A 19,529-nucleotide genomic window follows, 5' to 3' on the forward strand; every position below is an offset into this window, starting at 1 on the left:
TTACACTAATGCGTGAAGGTTAAGAAGAAATCTATAAATTTGTGCTACTGAAAATTTTATTTTTAGTCTTAGAGGATATTAAGTATCCCCGCCTTTTTTTTTTCACCTGTTATTTTAGGACAAAATTATAAGAGGCTTCTTCTTGCCACCCTAGAGACTATTCCCACACACTCATTACTGGGCCAGATTTTCTAAAACAATCTGTCCATTAGCTTTCAGAATAAAGACCTTCCCATTTCCCAGTTTCAGGTTCTTCATATGGTCCTAGACTCCCAGATCTCCTTCTTCAGTGGCATAGATTTTCTTTCCTTTTTTTTTTGGTGAAGCAAGGAAGACTTTATTATCTGTGGGGAGTGTTGACAGAGACCACAGCTTCTCAAGGGTCAGGCTCTGGCAGAGGTTTTCTTATCTGTTCCTTGGAGAGGGACATCATGCTTGGAAGAGTGGAGGGATAGAGAAAGAGGAAGACCACTGATGAGATGGATTGATACAGTGACTGGGGTAATGAGGGTAGTAGGTGTGTCAGATACTGTGAAGTTGGCACAGGACAGTGGGTTTCAGGACTGGTGTACATAGGGTTGCTTTGAGTTGCAAGCGACTCGATGGCACATAACAACAACAACAACAACAACAACAACAACTTTCCAATTTTATCCCAGTGTTTCCAGTATACTTTCACTACATTTGTCCACTGCCCACTGTTCAAGCACAAACATTTTTTTTAAATCATTTTTCCAAGGCTTTTGCTCAACTTAGTCAAGTCCCCTTGGTTGGTGGTTTTCCTCAGTTGCCAATTTCCATTGTGACTGAGCAAGGAAGTGATAAGCTGGGACAAGGCTCAAGACGTCTCCCTTCTCAGTAGCTGTAGAGCTAAAGTGGAAATTACCTGATGCCTATCACACAATCACATGTCTCATCTAAAAATAAAAGCCAAATACACAGTTCTTAGTTTTTTGTATATATTTACAATATAAATACTAATTTTCTTTCAAAGTACATATTTTTTAACAATTTGAGAAAGGTATCTAGCATGGGACAGCAATTTAATGTAAAGTCTCTATAGTTGTATTAATTAAAAATAGAATTGCTTTTGGAAGAAGGGATTGTAGGAGGACTATAAATGGGAGTGATGATCTGAAATTGCCAGGGGAATGTGAAGCAGCTTAGTCCACACTGCACTGCTAATACAGCATTATAGGACTACTACATGAGACAACAACTTGGATAGTGTCTTGTAAAACTACACTTCATATAAATGAAGGTACACATGCTTGCATAGTGCGTTAATCTTAAAAGAAGCTCAACATTTCATTTTCAATAACTTAAATGAACAGCACTTAAAACACATCACACAAAATTAAAGACTTGTGCATATATTTCAGATTTCAACATTAATGTCAAAAATACATAGTATGATTTTACATAGGATTTGTGCTACATTAGAACACTAGACAAACATCACTTGAGTATTAAGGGAAACATTAAATATTAAATAACTGAGAAATTAAATGTGTAAACACTAATCTAACTGGGGCTTTGCTATTGCAACATGTCCAATGAAGTGGTTTCAACAGTACAAAAACGGTCAGGACATGAGTGTTTCCAGTCTACTTGGAATATGTGGATCTCATTCCAGAAATCCTTGAATAAAAACTGGTCCAGAGCAACAGGAGAGGTTCCACTCTCCTGGATTTTAATTTGGTACACTCCGTTATAAATTAATTTTAACTTTCAGACTTGGGCACTGAGCAAATACTTAGTTGTCACTCCTCCTTACTAACATCTTGGTGAAAACTGAGGGTTTGTTGGCGATTCAGTATAAGATTTGAGTTCATATGCAGCACCACTATCAACTTCCATTGACTTTCTAGAGAACAGGAGCCGTACATCTCTATGGAGGTAGATCTTCCCAGATTTAGAACTCTGGAACCTAAACAAACAGAAAAAACAAAAAAGCATCATTTTTGGGAAATGCGTTTAAAAAATAAACACCTGTAACAAATACATTTTGAAGATAAGAATAATTAGTTTTGCTACAATATTAGCTTAACACTAATGCTTCAATATTATACTTTGGAACTCATTTTGCCAAATAAGTTTCTTTTTAAAGGCTTCCCCCTTCATATTCTCCAAGCACTCTACTTTTGTTCCAATACCTGAGATGCTTTTTTTTTAAAAAAAAAAACCCCACACTAAACCTCAAAACTCACTGCAATTGAATCAGAATCAACTTACAGCTGATCCTCTGGTGAGTTTTCAAGGCTGTCTGTCAATTGCAATGGAGGAAAATGCTCATCTTTCCTCCTGGGACCCCTTAGTGGAGTCCAACCTCCAGACAATGGCCATCTTCAGAATAGCAGCACAACTCTCTACCAATGATGCCTGAGCGACATTGCTTTTGAGTTAGTAGTACAACTCTCTATGGACTAGTAATCTTATTTTTCATCCTTAAAAAGCACATACATTTTTCCCTTCTGCAGTATCAAATTTCAGTTCAAAACAACCAACTACATGTGTCTTTGCAGTCCTAGCATCTTCTTGACTGATCCATGTCACATAATTTAAACTTTTAGTGATTTAGGTCCTTTCACATGCATTCCATACTTGAAAAATTAGCACAGAAAATGCTCACATTTTGAGGGCAATCACAAGATGAGAGAACTGCTTTCCTTAGTAGGAAAACTTCACTCATTGAGTCAAAGCCAACCTGTAGTTGACCCTCCACTGGGTTTCCAAAGCTGTTAATGGCACAGGAAAGGATTACTCATCCTTATCTCAGGAAAGTCTAGTGGATTTGAACCTCCAAAGAGGTGTGGTATTTGGGTTTGCAGTGCAACTCCTTATGGACTAGGCCTCCAGAGCTCCCCTCATCAGAATAGGCTAGCTATACAAAGCCTATTTGTTATTTAAAGCCAAGAAAAAAAAATTAATGTTACTGTTGTTACAATGCAATTGACTCAGAGCGGACCCTCCAGTGGGTATTCAGAAGCTTAAAAATAAAACAGGAAGTGACTTCCCATAGTGAAATGAAAATGGCTATTGGACCATTTCAGTCATTGTTGCTCTATCCTGAGCCTCAGGAAACCATTTCTAGGCCCTGTTGATATAAAGGATTATTTATATAATAAAAAGGTTTGTTTTGGCGTTAAGAGGTTAAACTTCAATGATAGAATCAAATGGAAGTTTAATCAGAGAACAGTTAAATATTCTTCTATTTTGAGTGAGAAAGCATTCTCAGTGTCTATTGCTTCATATGATTATTCTTTGTTAAAGCACATTGGAAGTGCAATGGTTAAGCGCTCAGCTGCAAATGGAAAGGCAGCAGTTCAAACCTACCAGCAGGAAAGACTTGGCAATCTACTTCCATAAAGATTACAGGATAGGAAACCCCAGAGCAGTGCTGTTCTGTCACTGTGAGTCCAAATGGACTCAAAGGCATACCAACAACATTAGATTCTATGGATGAAAAGAAGCGGTAGAAATGTAAAACAGAATTTTGAATATTTATGAAACACAGACTTTGTGGAGCCACAGAGGATGAATGAACCCATGAATGAACCCCTGAAAACTTTTGCCTTGAGTTAATCTTTAAATCTTAAACCAAAAGTATTCTCACAATAAAAATTATAATTTGAGTAAACATTTAAAGAGCAATTAGTTTTCTGTTCAAGGATTCATAATAGGTTTTGATTCACAGCATTAATTACAGTCCCCACATTAGAACAGTAATATTTTCACTTCGTCCCTGTGATTCTCGTTTCCATTCATCCTTCCATTCTTTTCCTGTTTTCTGAGCTTTCTCCATGGGCAAATACTGCACATTTGAAATTGTACTGTTAACTCTTCTAAGAAGTGAGTACCTTTGTACTGTTGCTGCCGACTTTTTAAGCATATTAATTAGTTGGCTGAAAATTATGCCATTTAGTTCAAGGGTCACAAGGTTACAAAAGGCCACAGTCTTGAAGATTCCACCAGATTTTATCAGACTATCAAGCCTAGTTATTTTTTAGATTGCGAGTTTTGCTTCATATTTTTTCTGCTTTGTCCAGGACCAGGAATTCAGGTTTGGGGTGTTTTGTTGTTTTTTAAGAAATTGAAAATTTCAGTATTTTTTTCTAAAGTAACACATTTTTATATCTATTTGAAACATACCTCAAATGTATGAGGTAGCGTAATAACCGTTCTTCTGTATGTCGGATGTTCTCTTTATTAACACTTCTCTTCATTTCTTGTTTAACAGGTACAGAAAAGGTTCTTTGTCGTAGGAATGTCTGATGATTGGCTGGCATATCTCGCAAGTCATATATCACAACAAACATCTTCACCACAGTCTTATTAGGATTAAATAAGGTCTGAAGGAACAATACAGAAATTCTTCTTTAAAAAGGAGATTTGTTGGTATGATTCAAAATGATTGTGCTAACAAGAAAACAGACTTCACAAACAATAAGTTTACGCCAGGGGATAAAGGAAATACAGTAAATAAAATTTCACAACTTTATATATAGTATAGTCAAAGTAAGTTAAAATCATTAGCCACAAATTTCATGTTCAATATAATGTATTTTCCTTCTTGTTCAGAGTTCAATTTTAAGAAATAGCATTTCTAACTTAATCAAGACATACTTTTAATGAATTAAAAATATTCCATTTCAATTTCTGCAAATTTTTGCTTCTTAAAAGTCCCAACCAACTACAAAGTACTCAAAATGTAATTGAAATGCTTCTCACATTTTAAATCGTGAGATAAAAGAACATTTTTTAAAAAACAACCAACCAAAAGATCAGGAAAACTAGACCTTTAGGTATTTTAGATACATATGGTTATTGTGAATTTTAAAAATTAATAACGGAAAATGATAATTATTTGAGCACCTATTTGAAAACTTTTGTAAGTTCAGCAAATGAAGTTCATTATTATTAGATCCAAGTGGTCAAATAATAATTACTATTCTCACACTTGGACTTACTTCATATCTTGCAGTGACACTAGGCTTTTTTTTTTCTAATTACCATCAATATCATAACAGTATTTATCTTTTGTAATGACTGACTTGGATTCAATTTATAGTTGAGTGTGAATAACCAAAGGAAAAATGAAGTATAAATTTGTAAATGAAACCACAAACTGCTAATCTGACTTTAACCAAATTACCAACACATCAATAGGTAACTTGGTGCTCATGCTTTCAGAAGCTCATCCGTGGCACTGGACATCACTCACTGAATCAAAATGAGAAATATATCAATATTATGATCCAATTTTTGAAGTCTAGTGAATCTTAAGAGAAAGGCTAGTACATTCAATGGCCACAATTAGTAAACTACAAGTTCATAAAGTATTTATAGGTAATTAAACCGTATAAAGAAAGCAAGATTACCCAAATCTCAGATTTCAAGTTAAATATTAAAGCTGGCAGTCCTCAAACAAGAGGTGACTATGCTGCCTCTAGATTATACCTCATTTTTATGACAGCTGACAGCTAGTTTTCCTATACTTTCTTAGAAGCTCCATCATCAGGGCAAGAGAACAGAATACTATCACACTTATTGTTCAAAACACGCATATAGCATTTCTAGCACACAGTGATTTTACCTTAGTAAAATTTTACATATATACATATCTATTACATAGTTATAACTTTTACTACTGTGTGATATACAATAAATGTAAACTCCTTGCAGTATTAAAAAATGGCAATGAACACACTGAACATTGTGGCCAAAGGGCACAAAGATTGAGACTCAATATTTAATGTGAGGAACCAGCTTCAGATGACTGTTTAGTCAGCAGGAGCCCCAGTTCTGTAATAGACTTGAAGATTTGCAACATTATGTTGAGTGTGGTTTGGAGATGAGCTGACGCTCAAACTGGCCTTGTTATCAAAGTAATTTCGGGATCCTAGCTCAGGGGTGATACGGGACTGCTCTGAGCTAGAAGCTAGGATAACACTAGATCATCACTTAGACCAGAAACAATGCTGCCTTCCCCAGCCTCACATCTGTCAGAATACACACCAACCTCGTATGGCTGTAACATCTGAATTAATTTCAGAAATTATTATTACCCCAAATTTTTCCTGCTAAAGCAATTAGGATCTCCTTTTAAATAGAACAATCTCAATCTAGCTTATTACATGAAATAGAAGGCCTTGGTATTGCTAGGTTCTAATTATATAGAAAATAACTAAGGTAAGCAAACTGTCATGTACTATTTTTCTACAGCATTCACCTTGATTAGCTTATTAAGGCTTTACTGTTATGGAGGTCCCCAAATGGTCATTCCTGTGGCAGAGCAGGGAAACTCCAAACAAAGCTGCAGCCCTACTGTTACTTACCAAAGTTGTTGCAGCAGCAGTAGCAGGAGAAAGGGCTAAGTTCTATATGTATGTGAGAGAATGATTATTGCAATTGTAGGCTATAAAACACATACCACTTGTATTGTTCCTGAAGGAGGTACTCGGTAACCCCTTTTACCAAGGGACTCTAAAGTAATCACACCCTTAAAAGAAAAGAAAACAAATTAAGTACAAGCTGCTGGCTATGTATATAATAGACTAAGATAAGAATAATAAATCATGCAATTACTAACATTTCAAAACCTTATTTGTATGGATAAAACATACTCAAATTGAACTAACAGAGGTACTTTCTATGAAATAAAGGAGGAATCCATTACAAAGAAACAATTTACTCTTTCTAGAGATGTCACAATAAATAGTAAATAATATCAACTGGTCATGCTGCTTCAAATTTCTATTTTAAAGAAACAAAAATAATTAGCTCCTTACTCTACCTTCCAAAAATAGAAAAGGAGATTAAAGAATTATTCCCAAGTATCAGTGGGCAATAAAGAATCAAAACAATTTACTGGTTATTGAAGATGTAAAAAGTCACATATTTGGAAGGTCTAAGACATGGCAAAAAACAAATGTCAATCTTTCACTTCCGTTGTGTTATATACATATCTGTTTTTCTGGTCAGAGACAGGAAAAAAACAGAAAGGAAGGTTGATGTCTATATTTTCTCCCTGGTCACTAAATTAATAGAAAAGTGACATTAAAGGCAAACACAGAACATGAAGTTTGAATCAACAATATTTAGTACTTTTATCTGTATTATATAAAAGTGATAAAACTTGCTTCTTCAGGATGCACCATTTTTTCCTGCAACAATCCCTACATCCTGAAAAGACATTTCTATATACCTGGATGGTGGTTATTAGGTTCTTGCTTCTTTGGAGCAATGGAGATAACTGGCTTGTTAACAAATCTAAGAAACCACGTTGTATCTAGATTACAACATAATAAATTGAACGTCTACTACCTAAAATCTGAGTCAAGGTTAAAGCTAAGTTTGTTAGTTGTTTCTGGGGACCATCATATCAGAACAGATTAACAGCTTCACAGCTGACCAGTGGGTTTTCAAAGGCAATAAATTGCACAGGTGGAGATTTCTCATCTGTCTCCACTGAGGATCTGGTGGATTTGAACTGTGTGCTTTTGGGGTGGCAGTGCAATTCTTGACCACTATAGTTACCAAAGCTCCCTGATTTGTTTAGAGAGCTCTAAAAGGTATCATGCTATGGGGGTGTGGAGGGCGGGGGGAAGGCCCTTGGACCAGTGTACATCACGGTGAACTTGTTAGATATGCAGAATTTCCAGTTTCTTTCCAAACCTACCAAATCCAAATCCATGTTTCTAGATTGTCTAGAAGACATGTATATTGACGTGTGAGCACTGCTCTAGTAGGAGAAGTAGTTTTTCTGCCAAGAATGTTCATCAACTATTTTCTGATCCTTGCCAAAGTCCAAATAAAGAGATGTAAGTATAATTAAAGCAAGAGAAATTAAACTAAAATATGTGAATCTCCTCAATAACTGCAAGGACCAAATGATTAAAGTGGTTATTATTATATTTAATGCTTAGCTAAGAAATGAATGTAGATTTGTTTTAACTGGGCTATTATTTTTCTTTTGAGTAGTTAAGATCACTAAATGGAACAAATAATCACATTCAAAACATTTTACAATTTATAATAACCAACCAAGTCATTCTTATGTAAAAGTAGGTATGAAAACAGGACTGTCCAACTAGGGAACACTATAGGGTTTGAAAGTCAAACCATGAACGAGAAGTAAAAAGGAGTAGGCACTGAAAAAGAGAAGATCACATTTCCACATATGAATCCTTCAAGTGCAAGTTAACAGCAATTGACACCAGGCTGTTAAAGAAGCATAGTAATATTGGGAAATGCTCTTTCATTCACGGGAATGGGTAAATGGAGAGACAGATACAGTCCTTGATAAATCTAATTTATTACAAGTTCATTTAAGAAAATGCAAACAAAGGTCGGCAAACTGCATCTCTAAGAAAAAGGGCAATGAAGCATAATTTGGCTCTTAAAATCTGTCCTGTCTAGTAAAGTACTATGTAATTGCCACTTTTCTAGTATGTTGTTGTTGTTGTAGTGTATCATAGAGTTGGAACCAACCCACAGCTGACTCTCTGGTGGGTTTTCAGAGGCAGTTCATCACACAGGAGGAGATTACCCATCCCTCTCCCGTGGAACAGCTGGTGACCTTGAACCCTAAGATTGCAGTGCAGCTTCTTGTCATTAGGCCACCAGAACTCCTTTTTAATATAAGCAGTGTGTATTTAATCTACATGAAAAATATTACATTAATACACTTCTACCTAGTTTCAGAAAGAAAAATTAGAATATATCTAAGAAAGAGTTACTTTCACAATCATATTTCTATAAAAAATACACAATTACCATTCTTCCTTGCCACCTCAACCTCTCCTAAAATGATAAAAAAACCTGTGAGGCAAACACTACTGCCACACCTATACTTAGTTCATTGAATACACACAATGTTTATAGTTATTAAGAGTATCAGGTGCTGGTAGTAATTAAATCCATTTATGAAGGAAAAAATACAGATTTAGAAAAACTTTGTTTAAGACAATATTTTATAATGATTTGTAAGCAATTAAAGATCAGTGGCTGTAGTGGCAAAGGGACTGGGATATTTTTTGATACGTCATTATAAAACATATTGACCTTATTAAGAAATTTAAATCAGTTGGCATATTAGTTCTCTGCCAAGAAACACATTACTATATTTTAACATACAGAAAAAGTACATGTTTTTCTAGTATTTTAGCATAGAATAATAAGGCTAAGAAGTTAAATTTGATAAAAACCTTGTGGGAAAAAAAAATCCCATTGCTTTGGAATAGAATATACACAGCTAAACGGAACATTAGCATATCATAATTTGGTTGATTGCAAATGTCAGGAAATCATAATGGTCTCGCCATTGGCATACCTGCTTTATACCTGGCTTCCCTATTCTTAAACCAAAGCCAACAGTTGATTGCAACTCACCAGAACCCTTCCATTGTGTTCCGAGGCTATAAATCTTTATAGAAGAAGATTGCCCCATTTTTCTTCCCAGAAGTAGCTGGTGGATTTGAACTTCTGACATTTCAGTTAGCGGCTTGACACATTACATACTATGCTACCAATGTTATTTTTCTCAGAGGACAGATTAACTCAGTGCAATAACCTGATTTACCACTATCTAATATATCCACTGAGATATAAGATTAATGCTGTTATGCTTTTTAAAAGTTTATTCAAATTACTGTTCTTTTCTGAATTACAGTAAAAACACTTGAGCCAAATTTTAGCCAGTTCACCATTTTATCTTGTTTCTAAGCCTAATTGTTATCAGAGACTATGTTTACTAATATGGTATATAGTATGTTAGATTTTCTCTTCTTGTATCTACATGCAGTAGATAGTGAGAACTGCTATGACTTTTAATGTCAATGCTGTTGTGACATAAACTATCAAGATGGAACAGACTCATAGCTGACCCTCCAGTGGGTTTTCAGAGGCTGTAAATCTCACGGGAGAAGAATATTCATTGTTTTTCCCCTACAGAGCATTTAGTGGGTTTGAACTAGGTGTATTTCAGTTGGAAGTGCTACTCCTTATCACTGTGCCACCAGACTCTTTTAATGTTACAGTGAAATAAAACTGCCATTCTTCCTTATATCTATATTCTAACACTGTTAGCATCCTAGCATTTATTCTGGTGCTGAGTTTGTCTCAATAGTGCTTTTCAATCTTTTTTATTATAGAAAAACTAACAATTACACTTTCAAAATGATACTACATTCTCAAAGGGAAAAAACTGGGCATATTGTTCTCTGGTGAATGGCTAATAGGTTGTGTATGTGATAACTGAATGTGTTTATGAAGGGTTTTGATAATTAATGACTTCTGGCTTTGATAGTAACAATTATACAGCTTCATGATTTTGACCAACAAGTGTAAAATTATTGGAGAAAAAGAAATATCTTAATAATATGAATATTCTTTTTCATTTTCTTCTAAATTAAGTATCAAATACTGACTATATGTTGCACCACTGGAATGCAATTAGCTTCATCAGTCTTCATCAGTTTATTTAGCTTAAGGAACAAGCCATATACTATAACATCATTTGTTCTCGCAGTGTTTCTTAATTACACAGAATTTCCTTGTTGCAGGTCTTATTAACAACAAAAGACATTACTAAAGTCTTTTACAATCTAAAAGATAAGGGTGCAGGGGATATTAGGAGAGGCTAAGCTAGAGAATTCACGCAGCAAGGCCAGAACATTTCTACACCTATAGCCATTTGCCACGGGAAAAGAAGGAGGACAATAGCTTCCCATGTGATTTTTAGCCTCTGAAAATCTCCTGGAGGATCAATTATGAGTCAATTCTGACTTGACAACAACTACATAGCCATTTATAGGCCCTCACGAGATGGACTGACACAATGACTCTGACAGTGGGCGCAAGTATGCCAGAGATGGTCAGGATGGCACAGGATACGGCAGGGTCACTATAAGTTGTAGTTACTCAACGGCACTTAACAGCAACAATATGTAATACCTAAGAAGTCCTGGTAGCACATAGCATCATAACGTGTCAGGCTGCTAACTCAAAAGAGGCTGCTAGCTCCTCAGGAGAAGGACAGTGTGAACCAAAGACAAACTACACAGAAGAAAAGTGAAGAGAAGCTGTTCACAAAGCCTTATGGCACCAAATACAACCAACATGCAAATCTACTAAGAGCAGAATCAGATGGAAAGGACTAGAATTAAGAGGAAACAACTGAGAACATGTGTGAATCTAGCAAGCTATGCCACGTCAGCTAATCATACTATCTATTTTCATTTCAATTACCTTGAAAAAAGCATAATCAACAAATAAAACCAAAGGTCTCTACTGTTGAAGCAACCTTAGAAAGAAACTGTGAGGTAATATTCTGTTATATGAGTTTCTATTAAGCCCTTATATTTATCTTAGGAAATGCTTTCTATTTTTAAGCATTTCATCAAAGCCATACTAACTCTTTACACGTAAAGACATTTTTTACTAAGTTGACTGGCTGTGCAGAAGAAGACAATTTGAAAGATACTTGCCATATAAGGAGAGGGAGCATTATCATCTGAAACACTGTAGAATGACACTTCAACTGGAAGAGTCAAATGTGTAGGGCAGAAAACACCACTTGCCCCGACCTCGGCAGTAAAACCATCAACAATGCCAAGAGGATCTAAACGATAGTTCAAGACGGATTCCTGGAAAACCAAAGAAAATAAATTTTAATTTTATAACGTCCTACAAAGTTTGATCTCCTTTTACTCTACTAACCCATGCTAAGCCCTCTTTTAACTTTTCTATTGTTGTTAGGTGCTTGATTCATTTGTTAAAGCCACTGTATCAACCTGTCTTGTTGAGGATCATCAGTTAGACTTAATATTTTCATGTATACTGTTTTATCTTGGAGCTCTGGGGGCTTAGTGGTAAGGAGGGACGTGGTTAGAATCTACTGGCTGGTCTGCGGAGAAATATGGGCAGTCTCCTTCTATGCGATGTACTCCCTCTGAAAACCTGCTGGAGGGTCAGTTTAGTTCTGACTTGATGGTATGCATCATTTTTATCTTTATAATTGATAAAAAATGGCACAAAAAAGGGTCATACATAAAATTTTTCATGCAACACAGTGACTTAATAGCAAGTACAAGGAAGCACTTGAAAAAAACTGGTTAAAAAGACATACACAAGGCAGTCAACTGGCCTTAGGACTATAGTCAGAGTTTCTGTTTTGCCTTCTAGTTTAGCTAGCTGTGCTCAGGCACTTAAAAGTTTGTTGTATTCAAGATACAAATTTTTTTTATTTGCCTGGTGCAGCAGCAACAGATAACACCTCAGGAATTAGAGAAGGAACAGAATGACACATCTAAATGCCTCTATGGTGTTTGATAGGAATACTGAACACTTTGATCAAAGACTTAATGGATTCTAAGTTAAAGGGAAAAGACATGAACAGAATTAAAACTTCTGTAGAAACCAAACTTAACTCTATCCACTCAGACGAAAAGGTCTAAGATAATTTTCAAACCATGGAAATTGAAGTAATCTTTAAACCAAATAACTGTTCAGCTAACTTATAAATAACGTTTCTAGCCTCTGGAAACCCTATGAACCTAGAGAAAGGATGAAAGTTATACAGGAGATGTCCAGGACTTTCGTTCATAGGGTTGCTATGAGTCGCCTGCGACTCAACAGCACTTAACAACACAACAACAGTGAATATTTTAAGGATTATCTGTGTTAAGATCAAACTGACACCAGTAACTCTAAAGTATAGTGAGAAGTTTAGAGAACAGTAAATCTAAGTTAGTGGAGGGTGAAACAATATGGATAGTTATATAGATAATAGTTATAGATAGATAATAGATAGATAGCTATATAAATAATATAGATAGTTAGGATGGCATCATGTGAAGAACGTCATCAGTATCACTAAGCTGTAAATTTAGAAATTGTTGAATGGACGTATATTTTGCTGTGCATGTTTTCACCAAAACTTTTTAAAAAGATAAACCCAAACATCTGTAACCCCAATTAAGAAATAACTTCATCTTTCTGTTGTATGTGTTTTATTATTTAGTCTAATCATAAAATAGTATATTTTAAGTAGACAAAAAAAGAGACCTGTTAGTGCCAAGAGACCTGAATGCTAACCTAAAGGGTTGGTGGTTCATGTCCAAACAGTGGCTTCACAAAAGAAAAAGACCTGGCAACCTGTTTCCATAAAGAGTACAGTCCAGGAAACTATTAGGTAAGAGCTCTCTGTTGTCAACTGGATTAGAAACTACTGACTTGATGGCACCTAACAAGTACAAAACTGAGGTAGAAAAGGCTTTTTTTTATCTCTTCTAAAATCACTCACTGAAATACCTTTTTTTACAATTTGGTTATCACAATTTTATCTGTTCACATATTAGAAACATTTTTAATATAACTGACAAAGTTTATTATCAAGAAACTTGTGCACTCAAGTTGCAAATTTTTAAAAAGATGGTTTAAGTTTTAAAATACTAAAAGATGAGAATATAAAATGGTATTAAATGACCATAATTCAAACTGCTAAATTATCATCTTTGTGTCTTGGTTGAAGCAGCTGTATAGCTGCACTTCATAAAATTCACCCCACTTCTCAAGAACTCATATTAAACATTTTTAAAAGCTTTCTCTTAATATACATGTATCTACTATGCATGCATCACGTGTGATGAAATGTGACTATCATTTTTTTCATAGAGTAATTCTTAGAAAACCAACACTCTATACCTTCATGACACTAATACCATGTTTTCTGAATTTGAAACAATCACAGAGCAGCAATTAAAAAACATTTGTCAAAACTATAAAACCAAGAGACCAGTGCCACGCTAATTTCTCTCTATTGCCCTATAATCAATTTAAAATTAATTTAGTCTACATTCTCCTGATTTTCTTTCAGTCTCGTGCCCTCCTTTCTATCCCTAAACCACTAACCTATCTGGTTATTGTTGTTATGTGCTGTGAAGTCACTTGCAACTCATAGTGAGCCAATGTACAACAGCCCTAAACCCTGTTCTTTCCTGTGCCAATCACACTGCCTCTGACACACTCAACCCGATTACCCCAGTCACTGAATCAGTGTACCTCATAGAGGGTCTTCCCCTCTTGCGCCTTCCCTCGACCCTCCCAAGCATGATGTCCCTCTCTGAGGACCTCTCCCTCCTTAGAACATGTCCAAAGTATGTCAGAAAAAGCCCCAGAATCCTTGCCTCCAAGGAGCAGCCTGGTTTAACCCTCTTCAGGATGAATCTGTTTGTTTTCTTGGCAGTCCATGGTACATTCAATACTCTTCTCCAGCACCACAGCTCAAAGACATCAATTCTCCTTCTATCCTTCCTAGTCATTGTCCAGCTCTCTGATGCGTAACAAGTGATTGCAAAGGCCATAGCCTGTATCAGATGCACCTTAGTCTCCAGAGTGACACTATTGTTCTTCAGTACTTCGGAGAGGTCCCTAACAGCAGACTTTCCCATCGCAACACGTTTTTTTTTTTTTATTTCCTGGCTACTGGTGCCAAGAGTGTTGACAGTGGAGCCAAGGAGACTAAAGTTGTTAACAATCTCAATCTCCTCACCATCCTTCCTGATGCTGCCAATTGGTCCAATGGTGAGAATCTTTGTCTTCTTGACATTAAGCCTCAATCCATACTGAAGGCTGCAGTTCTTGACCCTCTGCAGCAAGTGTTTCAGGTCCTCCTCAGTTTCAGCAAGCAGGGTTGTGTCATTTGCATAACACAGATTGTTAATAGATCTTCCACCAATCCTGATGCCACACTTCTAGATCCCAGCCTCTCGGATAATCTGTTCTGCACACAGGTTGAAAAGGTATGGAGATAGGACACATCCCTGGCGTACGCCCTTCCCAATTTTGAACCATGCAGTGTTTCCCTGCTCTGTTCTGATGACTGCCTCTTGGTCCATGTATAGGTTTTGCATTAGAATGATCAAGTGTCCTGGGATTCCCATTCTTCTCAGAGTCAGCCACAGTTTGTTATGATCCACACAATCAAACATTTTTGCATAATCAATAAAACACAGATAGACATTCTTAGACTCTCACAATATTCGCTCTGTACAAATGATGCAAAATTTTCTAATTAGGCTTTCTATGTCTAGTATGTCCTTTAAACAACTTGACAGGTTTTTTGGTTTTTTTTAATATATAAAAAAGGTGGTTTTGTTTGTTTGTTTGTTTGTTTTTTAATCCCTACTAGCTAAAAAGCTCTTTCTGGGAGGAAGCAACATGACATGGAGGGCCCATAATATTTTCCTGCCTTATTTCTTACCACTTGTACACAGGTAGGCCCACTCAACAATTTCTTTTTTTCTTCTTTTTTTTTTTATTTTATTATTTGTGTGTGTGTGTGTGTGTACTGTCAAATCAGATCTGACTGGTATAGGAGGAGATTGTTCCTCCTTCTCCAGCAGAGCATCTGGTGGATTTGAACCATGAACCTCTGGGATTGCAGTACACCTTCTTGCCACTAGGCCACCAGAGCTCGCCTCAACAGTTTCTACATGTTGCACCTAGTATTATTGATTACATTTCTCATACTTTATCAATCTTCTCACCTCTCATCTCTTTCCATACTACTCCACCCCTCACTAACTTAGATTTCAGCTCAGTTCATTGTCACAGAGTGGGACCCAACTCATAGCTTATCCACTAGCAGGTTTCCAGTGCTGTAAATCAAACTGGGGGAGACTCTCCTTTTTCCTCCCACAGATTCACTGGTGGATCCAGACCATCAATGGAGGGGAGGTTTTGTAACACAACTCTCTAAGAATTAGCCCCAAACATCCATGTTTCGATTATAATGGATACTTTCTAATATTATGTTCTTTTATTTACTATTCTTGAACATATGTATTTGTATGTGTCATTTTCCTCTGCCTATGTCGCTCTCCATTCCCTAAACATATTTATTTGGCAAAATTCTGTTACTATGTTATGTGCTGTGGAACTGGAACTGACTCATATCTGAGCCTCCAGCAGGATTTTCAGAAGCTATAAATTGTATGGGAGGAGATTGTTCATCTTTCTTCTGAGGAGCAGTTGGTGGATTCAAACTGTTTGACTGCGGGTTGGCAGTGCAGCTCCATAGCACTAGGCCACCAGAACTCCCTACTCATCTTTTGTGACCACTGGAACAGCAGTTCCCAAGTAAAGCCTTCTCCAGATCCTTTAACAGAGCAGAAATAATGAAGAAATTTCTATTATGGTAGTAAAGTTATAACTTACATGTCTGTCTTCTCCAGTAGAATGTGTACTTCTCTATTATGGTAACTTTATCACTTAGCTTTATATTATTTTCTAGTATGACAGTATGACATAGGACACAAAATAGGTACTGAAATATTTAAATGAGCAAAAATGTCTCAAGATAATTGAGAAGGTCACAGGAAGGGCACACACACAAATGTTTATGGATAAGAGAAATGATCTATATTAGTTATTGACATTATCTGAACTAATTCTGATTTTTGTGCCTTTAAATGAATACATTAGCATGCATGCTAGGCCCCAATTTATGTAATAGAACAAGAAAAGAAAAGATACATACACTACAAAGTTAGAATACACTGTATTCTGAGGTTGGAAGATTCTATTATTTTCCCCAAACTGATCTCTGCCACCAAAACCTCAACTCCATAATCTCAAGATAAAAATCTAAACAGACTTATGTAGAATTACACAAGCTATTGTTTAAAACATTTGAAAAGGCAAAGGAAGTACACTAGTCAAATAAATTTTCAGAATAATGATACTTACTACTGGTCCAGAAGACTTACTATAAAGCTACAATAACAAATGAAGGGTATTGAGAAAGGGACAAACACAGAGGTTTAAGAGAAATAAAACAATCAAATTTCTAAAAGAAAATCCTTATGATCTCAGGTTAACAACAAGGGAGATGCTGCGTTTTTCTGTTCAATTTTGGTTGTCCCAACTAAGGAGTTGGAATGGGAATCTAATGACTAGAGATCAAAGACTCTACTAAATATCCCATGTTGTTGTTGTTGTTATGTGCCATCAAGTCGCTTGTGACTCATACTGACTGGTTTATTTTTAGTGCCTGCAATCTGAACTGATATTTTTGAACTGACATGGAAAAGAAATCAATTTACCACAAAATATCTTTCTTTTTCCACTGAAAAGCTTTAACCTTAAAATACTTTTATACTGTTATAAAGAAAGCATTCAATTATGATGACAAATGATCACTACTCAAATAAAACACATATTTTGGATTTTCTCCCCCCAAAACTTGCCACTTATTATTCGCTACTATTTGAAGATGCTATTGCTGACGATTTCCTCAAGTTTGTACAAAATTATCGACATGAAAAAGCCTATAGGCTAAGAAATTTAAACTCAACAATAATTTCAGAATATATTACCTCAAAATTTCCTAGAAGACTTAGACTTGTCACAGGTGGAGCACTAGAACTTAGAAATGGCTTTTCATGAATATCTGGATCATCTTCAGTGTTTAAACATGGCTGAGCACTATGAGAAAATTAGGAAAAGATAACATTATAAAAAATAGTTTAACAACAATATTATCTAATTTCTACATAGAAGGAAAAGAATCTGGTTCATTTTGCTGATACTATCATACTTTCAAAAAGAAAAAGGTGACTAATTTTCACCAGGTACAAATGTTAACAAAGTAACTATATTTTAAGATGAAAATACCAAGTTTGAAATTTTTTATTAAGTTTGCAATCTCTACATGATATTTGCCAAAGAAGATCTATAACTTCCAGTAAGTTTTCTTAAATTTATAACTCTTAGCTTATTATATACTGAATAGGAAGGAAAACCTTCTATAAATAAAATTTGTTTTTTCTATTTTCATAAAATGCATATTAATTTTTTGAGGTGAATTTATCCTATATTGCATACTTAAAATATTTAATGTAAAAAAGTCTACGTAAATTTCATTTTCCAGTTAAAGTGAGTAAATGAATAGCAAAATTACATAACTAAATAATAGAACATTATCTGACACTATGGAAGTAACTGCCAATGTTTTTTTTGGAAAGAAGTATGAGGTAAAAGTGTAAGTGAATGACTAGGCATTACAAATGTACTCAAGTGCTAAGATCCATGCTCCTGCCATGAGTTAACTGCAACTCCTATTAACCCTGTAGAACAGACTGGAACTACCTCATAGGGTCACCAAGGCTGTACAACTTTATGGAAGCTCATTGCCCCATCTTTCTCCTGTGGATGGCTTTTTGATTAGCTACTGTGGAGTTTATCTTTCAGTATGACTTTTCTAGTCATTAAATCTGATTTGACCATGTGGATGGGTGGGAATATTTGAATAGAGCAGGTTAGCCTTTCCACAAGGGGCCTGGCCAGTCTCACCTATCTACAAGGGAACTGGCTAGTCTCACCAATAAATTGAGTGGCTCTAGCAGTAGATTAGATCTTTCTCACGAGTGAAGAAGAAACAAGAGAATGTAGGATGCCCTTCAGGACCAGACATTTTTGTTCCAGCTACACTTACAGCAGGAGCAGCCATAACTGAAAGAGAGGACTAAAGAGACCCAACATGAGACAGAGCTGGCTGCTACTCTCCCCACACCACCGCTTCCACTGTCTCCTAGGGATAGAAGCACAGCTAAGCTAAGATCCAGGTCTGCAGGGCAACTGGAAGTAGGGGAGAGCCAATATTGGCAGGGCTGAGACACTGATCTAAAGCTGTGAGGCTCAAGGCTGAGATGACTATGTGCACATTTGAGAAGCTCTTCTGAAAGTATTCTGCTTCTAATCTAGATTATAACCTTTTGACTTCCCCAACATGGTTCTGTGAGCTCTTGCATTGGATTTTGGATCCAGCAAATAGTACGAACAATGTTGAGATCGGTAGAAAGATGTGCAGGAATGTGGGAGACATGTCTGACCTCACGGGTACTGGTTTTGTGTTACTGATATGTTGACGGGGACAGTTCCATCCCCTTTGTGAACATGGCAAAGATCAGATCTGGCTGTCCCCATGTGGCCCTTACTCTTTTTACAGTAACCTCTTGTTTAATCCACTGTACCACCAGTGTTCAAACACACATTGTAGTTAGTACTGGCTTGTTAAGACAAATATGTAACAGTAACATATGTTAGTTCTTATGAACATGACATCATCCTGAAAATGAAAGTCAATTGGATTTCTGTTATAATTTTGATTTTTTTAAAGTCAACAGCATTTACTGCAGTAAAAGAGAGTTTTCTTTGTCTCCCACACACAAATGTGTTTTAAGATAAATACCTTCTAGATGATAAGCTTTTCAGGTGCAGTAATGAAGAATCCAGATCAAAGCAACCTGACTGTGTTTTCCTTTGAGGAACCTAAAATAAAAATGAAATTTCAAATGAAATCTTAAGATCTTTTAAAATGACAAAATGCTTTGCAAATGAAAGTCACGCACATATTTAAAATCTTCCTTCTTAATGTTGTTGTTGTTATGTGCCGTCGAGTCGTTTCCAACTCATAGCGGCCCTATGCACAACAGCCCTAAACCCTGCTCTATCCTGCGCCAACC

General features: G+C 36.0%; 1 protein-coding gene across 1 annotated transcript in view; it reads right to left on the reverse strand.

Moving 5' to 3' along the window:
* Positions 1 to 1,289: 1,289 nt before the first annotated feature.
* FAM214A (family with sequence similarity 214, member A) overlaps positions 1,290 to 19,529 on the reverse strand; it is a gene marked incomplete at its 5' end in the record, with an annotated part of 102,348 nt that continues 84,108 nt past the window's right edge. Inside the window, 6 exons of the mRNA XM_006898250.1 lie at positions 1,290 to 1,930; positions 4,153 to 4,352; positions 6,434 to 6,502; positions 11,490 to 11,648; positions 17,382 to 17,490; positions 19,256 to 19,335. Coding sequence (XP_006898312.1) covers positions 1,777 to 1,930; positions 4,153 to 4,352; positions 6,434 to 6,502; positions 11,490 to 11,648; positions 17,382 to 17,490; positions 19,256 to 19,335 — 771 coding nt within the window. The remainder of the gene's footprint in view (positions 1,931 to 4,152; positions 4,353 to 6,433; positions 6,503 to 11,489; positions 11,649 to 17,381; positions 17,491 to 19,255; positions 19,336 to 19,529) is intronic.

This window comes from Elephantulus edwardii, unplaced genomic scaffold, assembly GCF_000299155.1.
Source record: "Elephantulus edwardii isolate Elephantulus edwardi_28Jun2011 unplaced genomic scaffold, EleEdw1.0 scaffold00225, whole genome shotgun sequence".
Taxonomy (NCBI): Eukaryota; Metazoa; Chordata; class Mammalia; order Macroscelidea; family Macroscelididae; genus Elephantulus; species Elephantulus edwardii.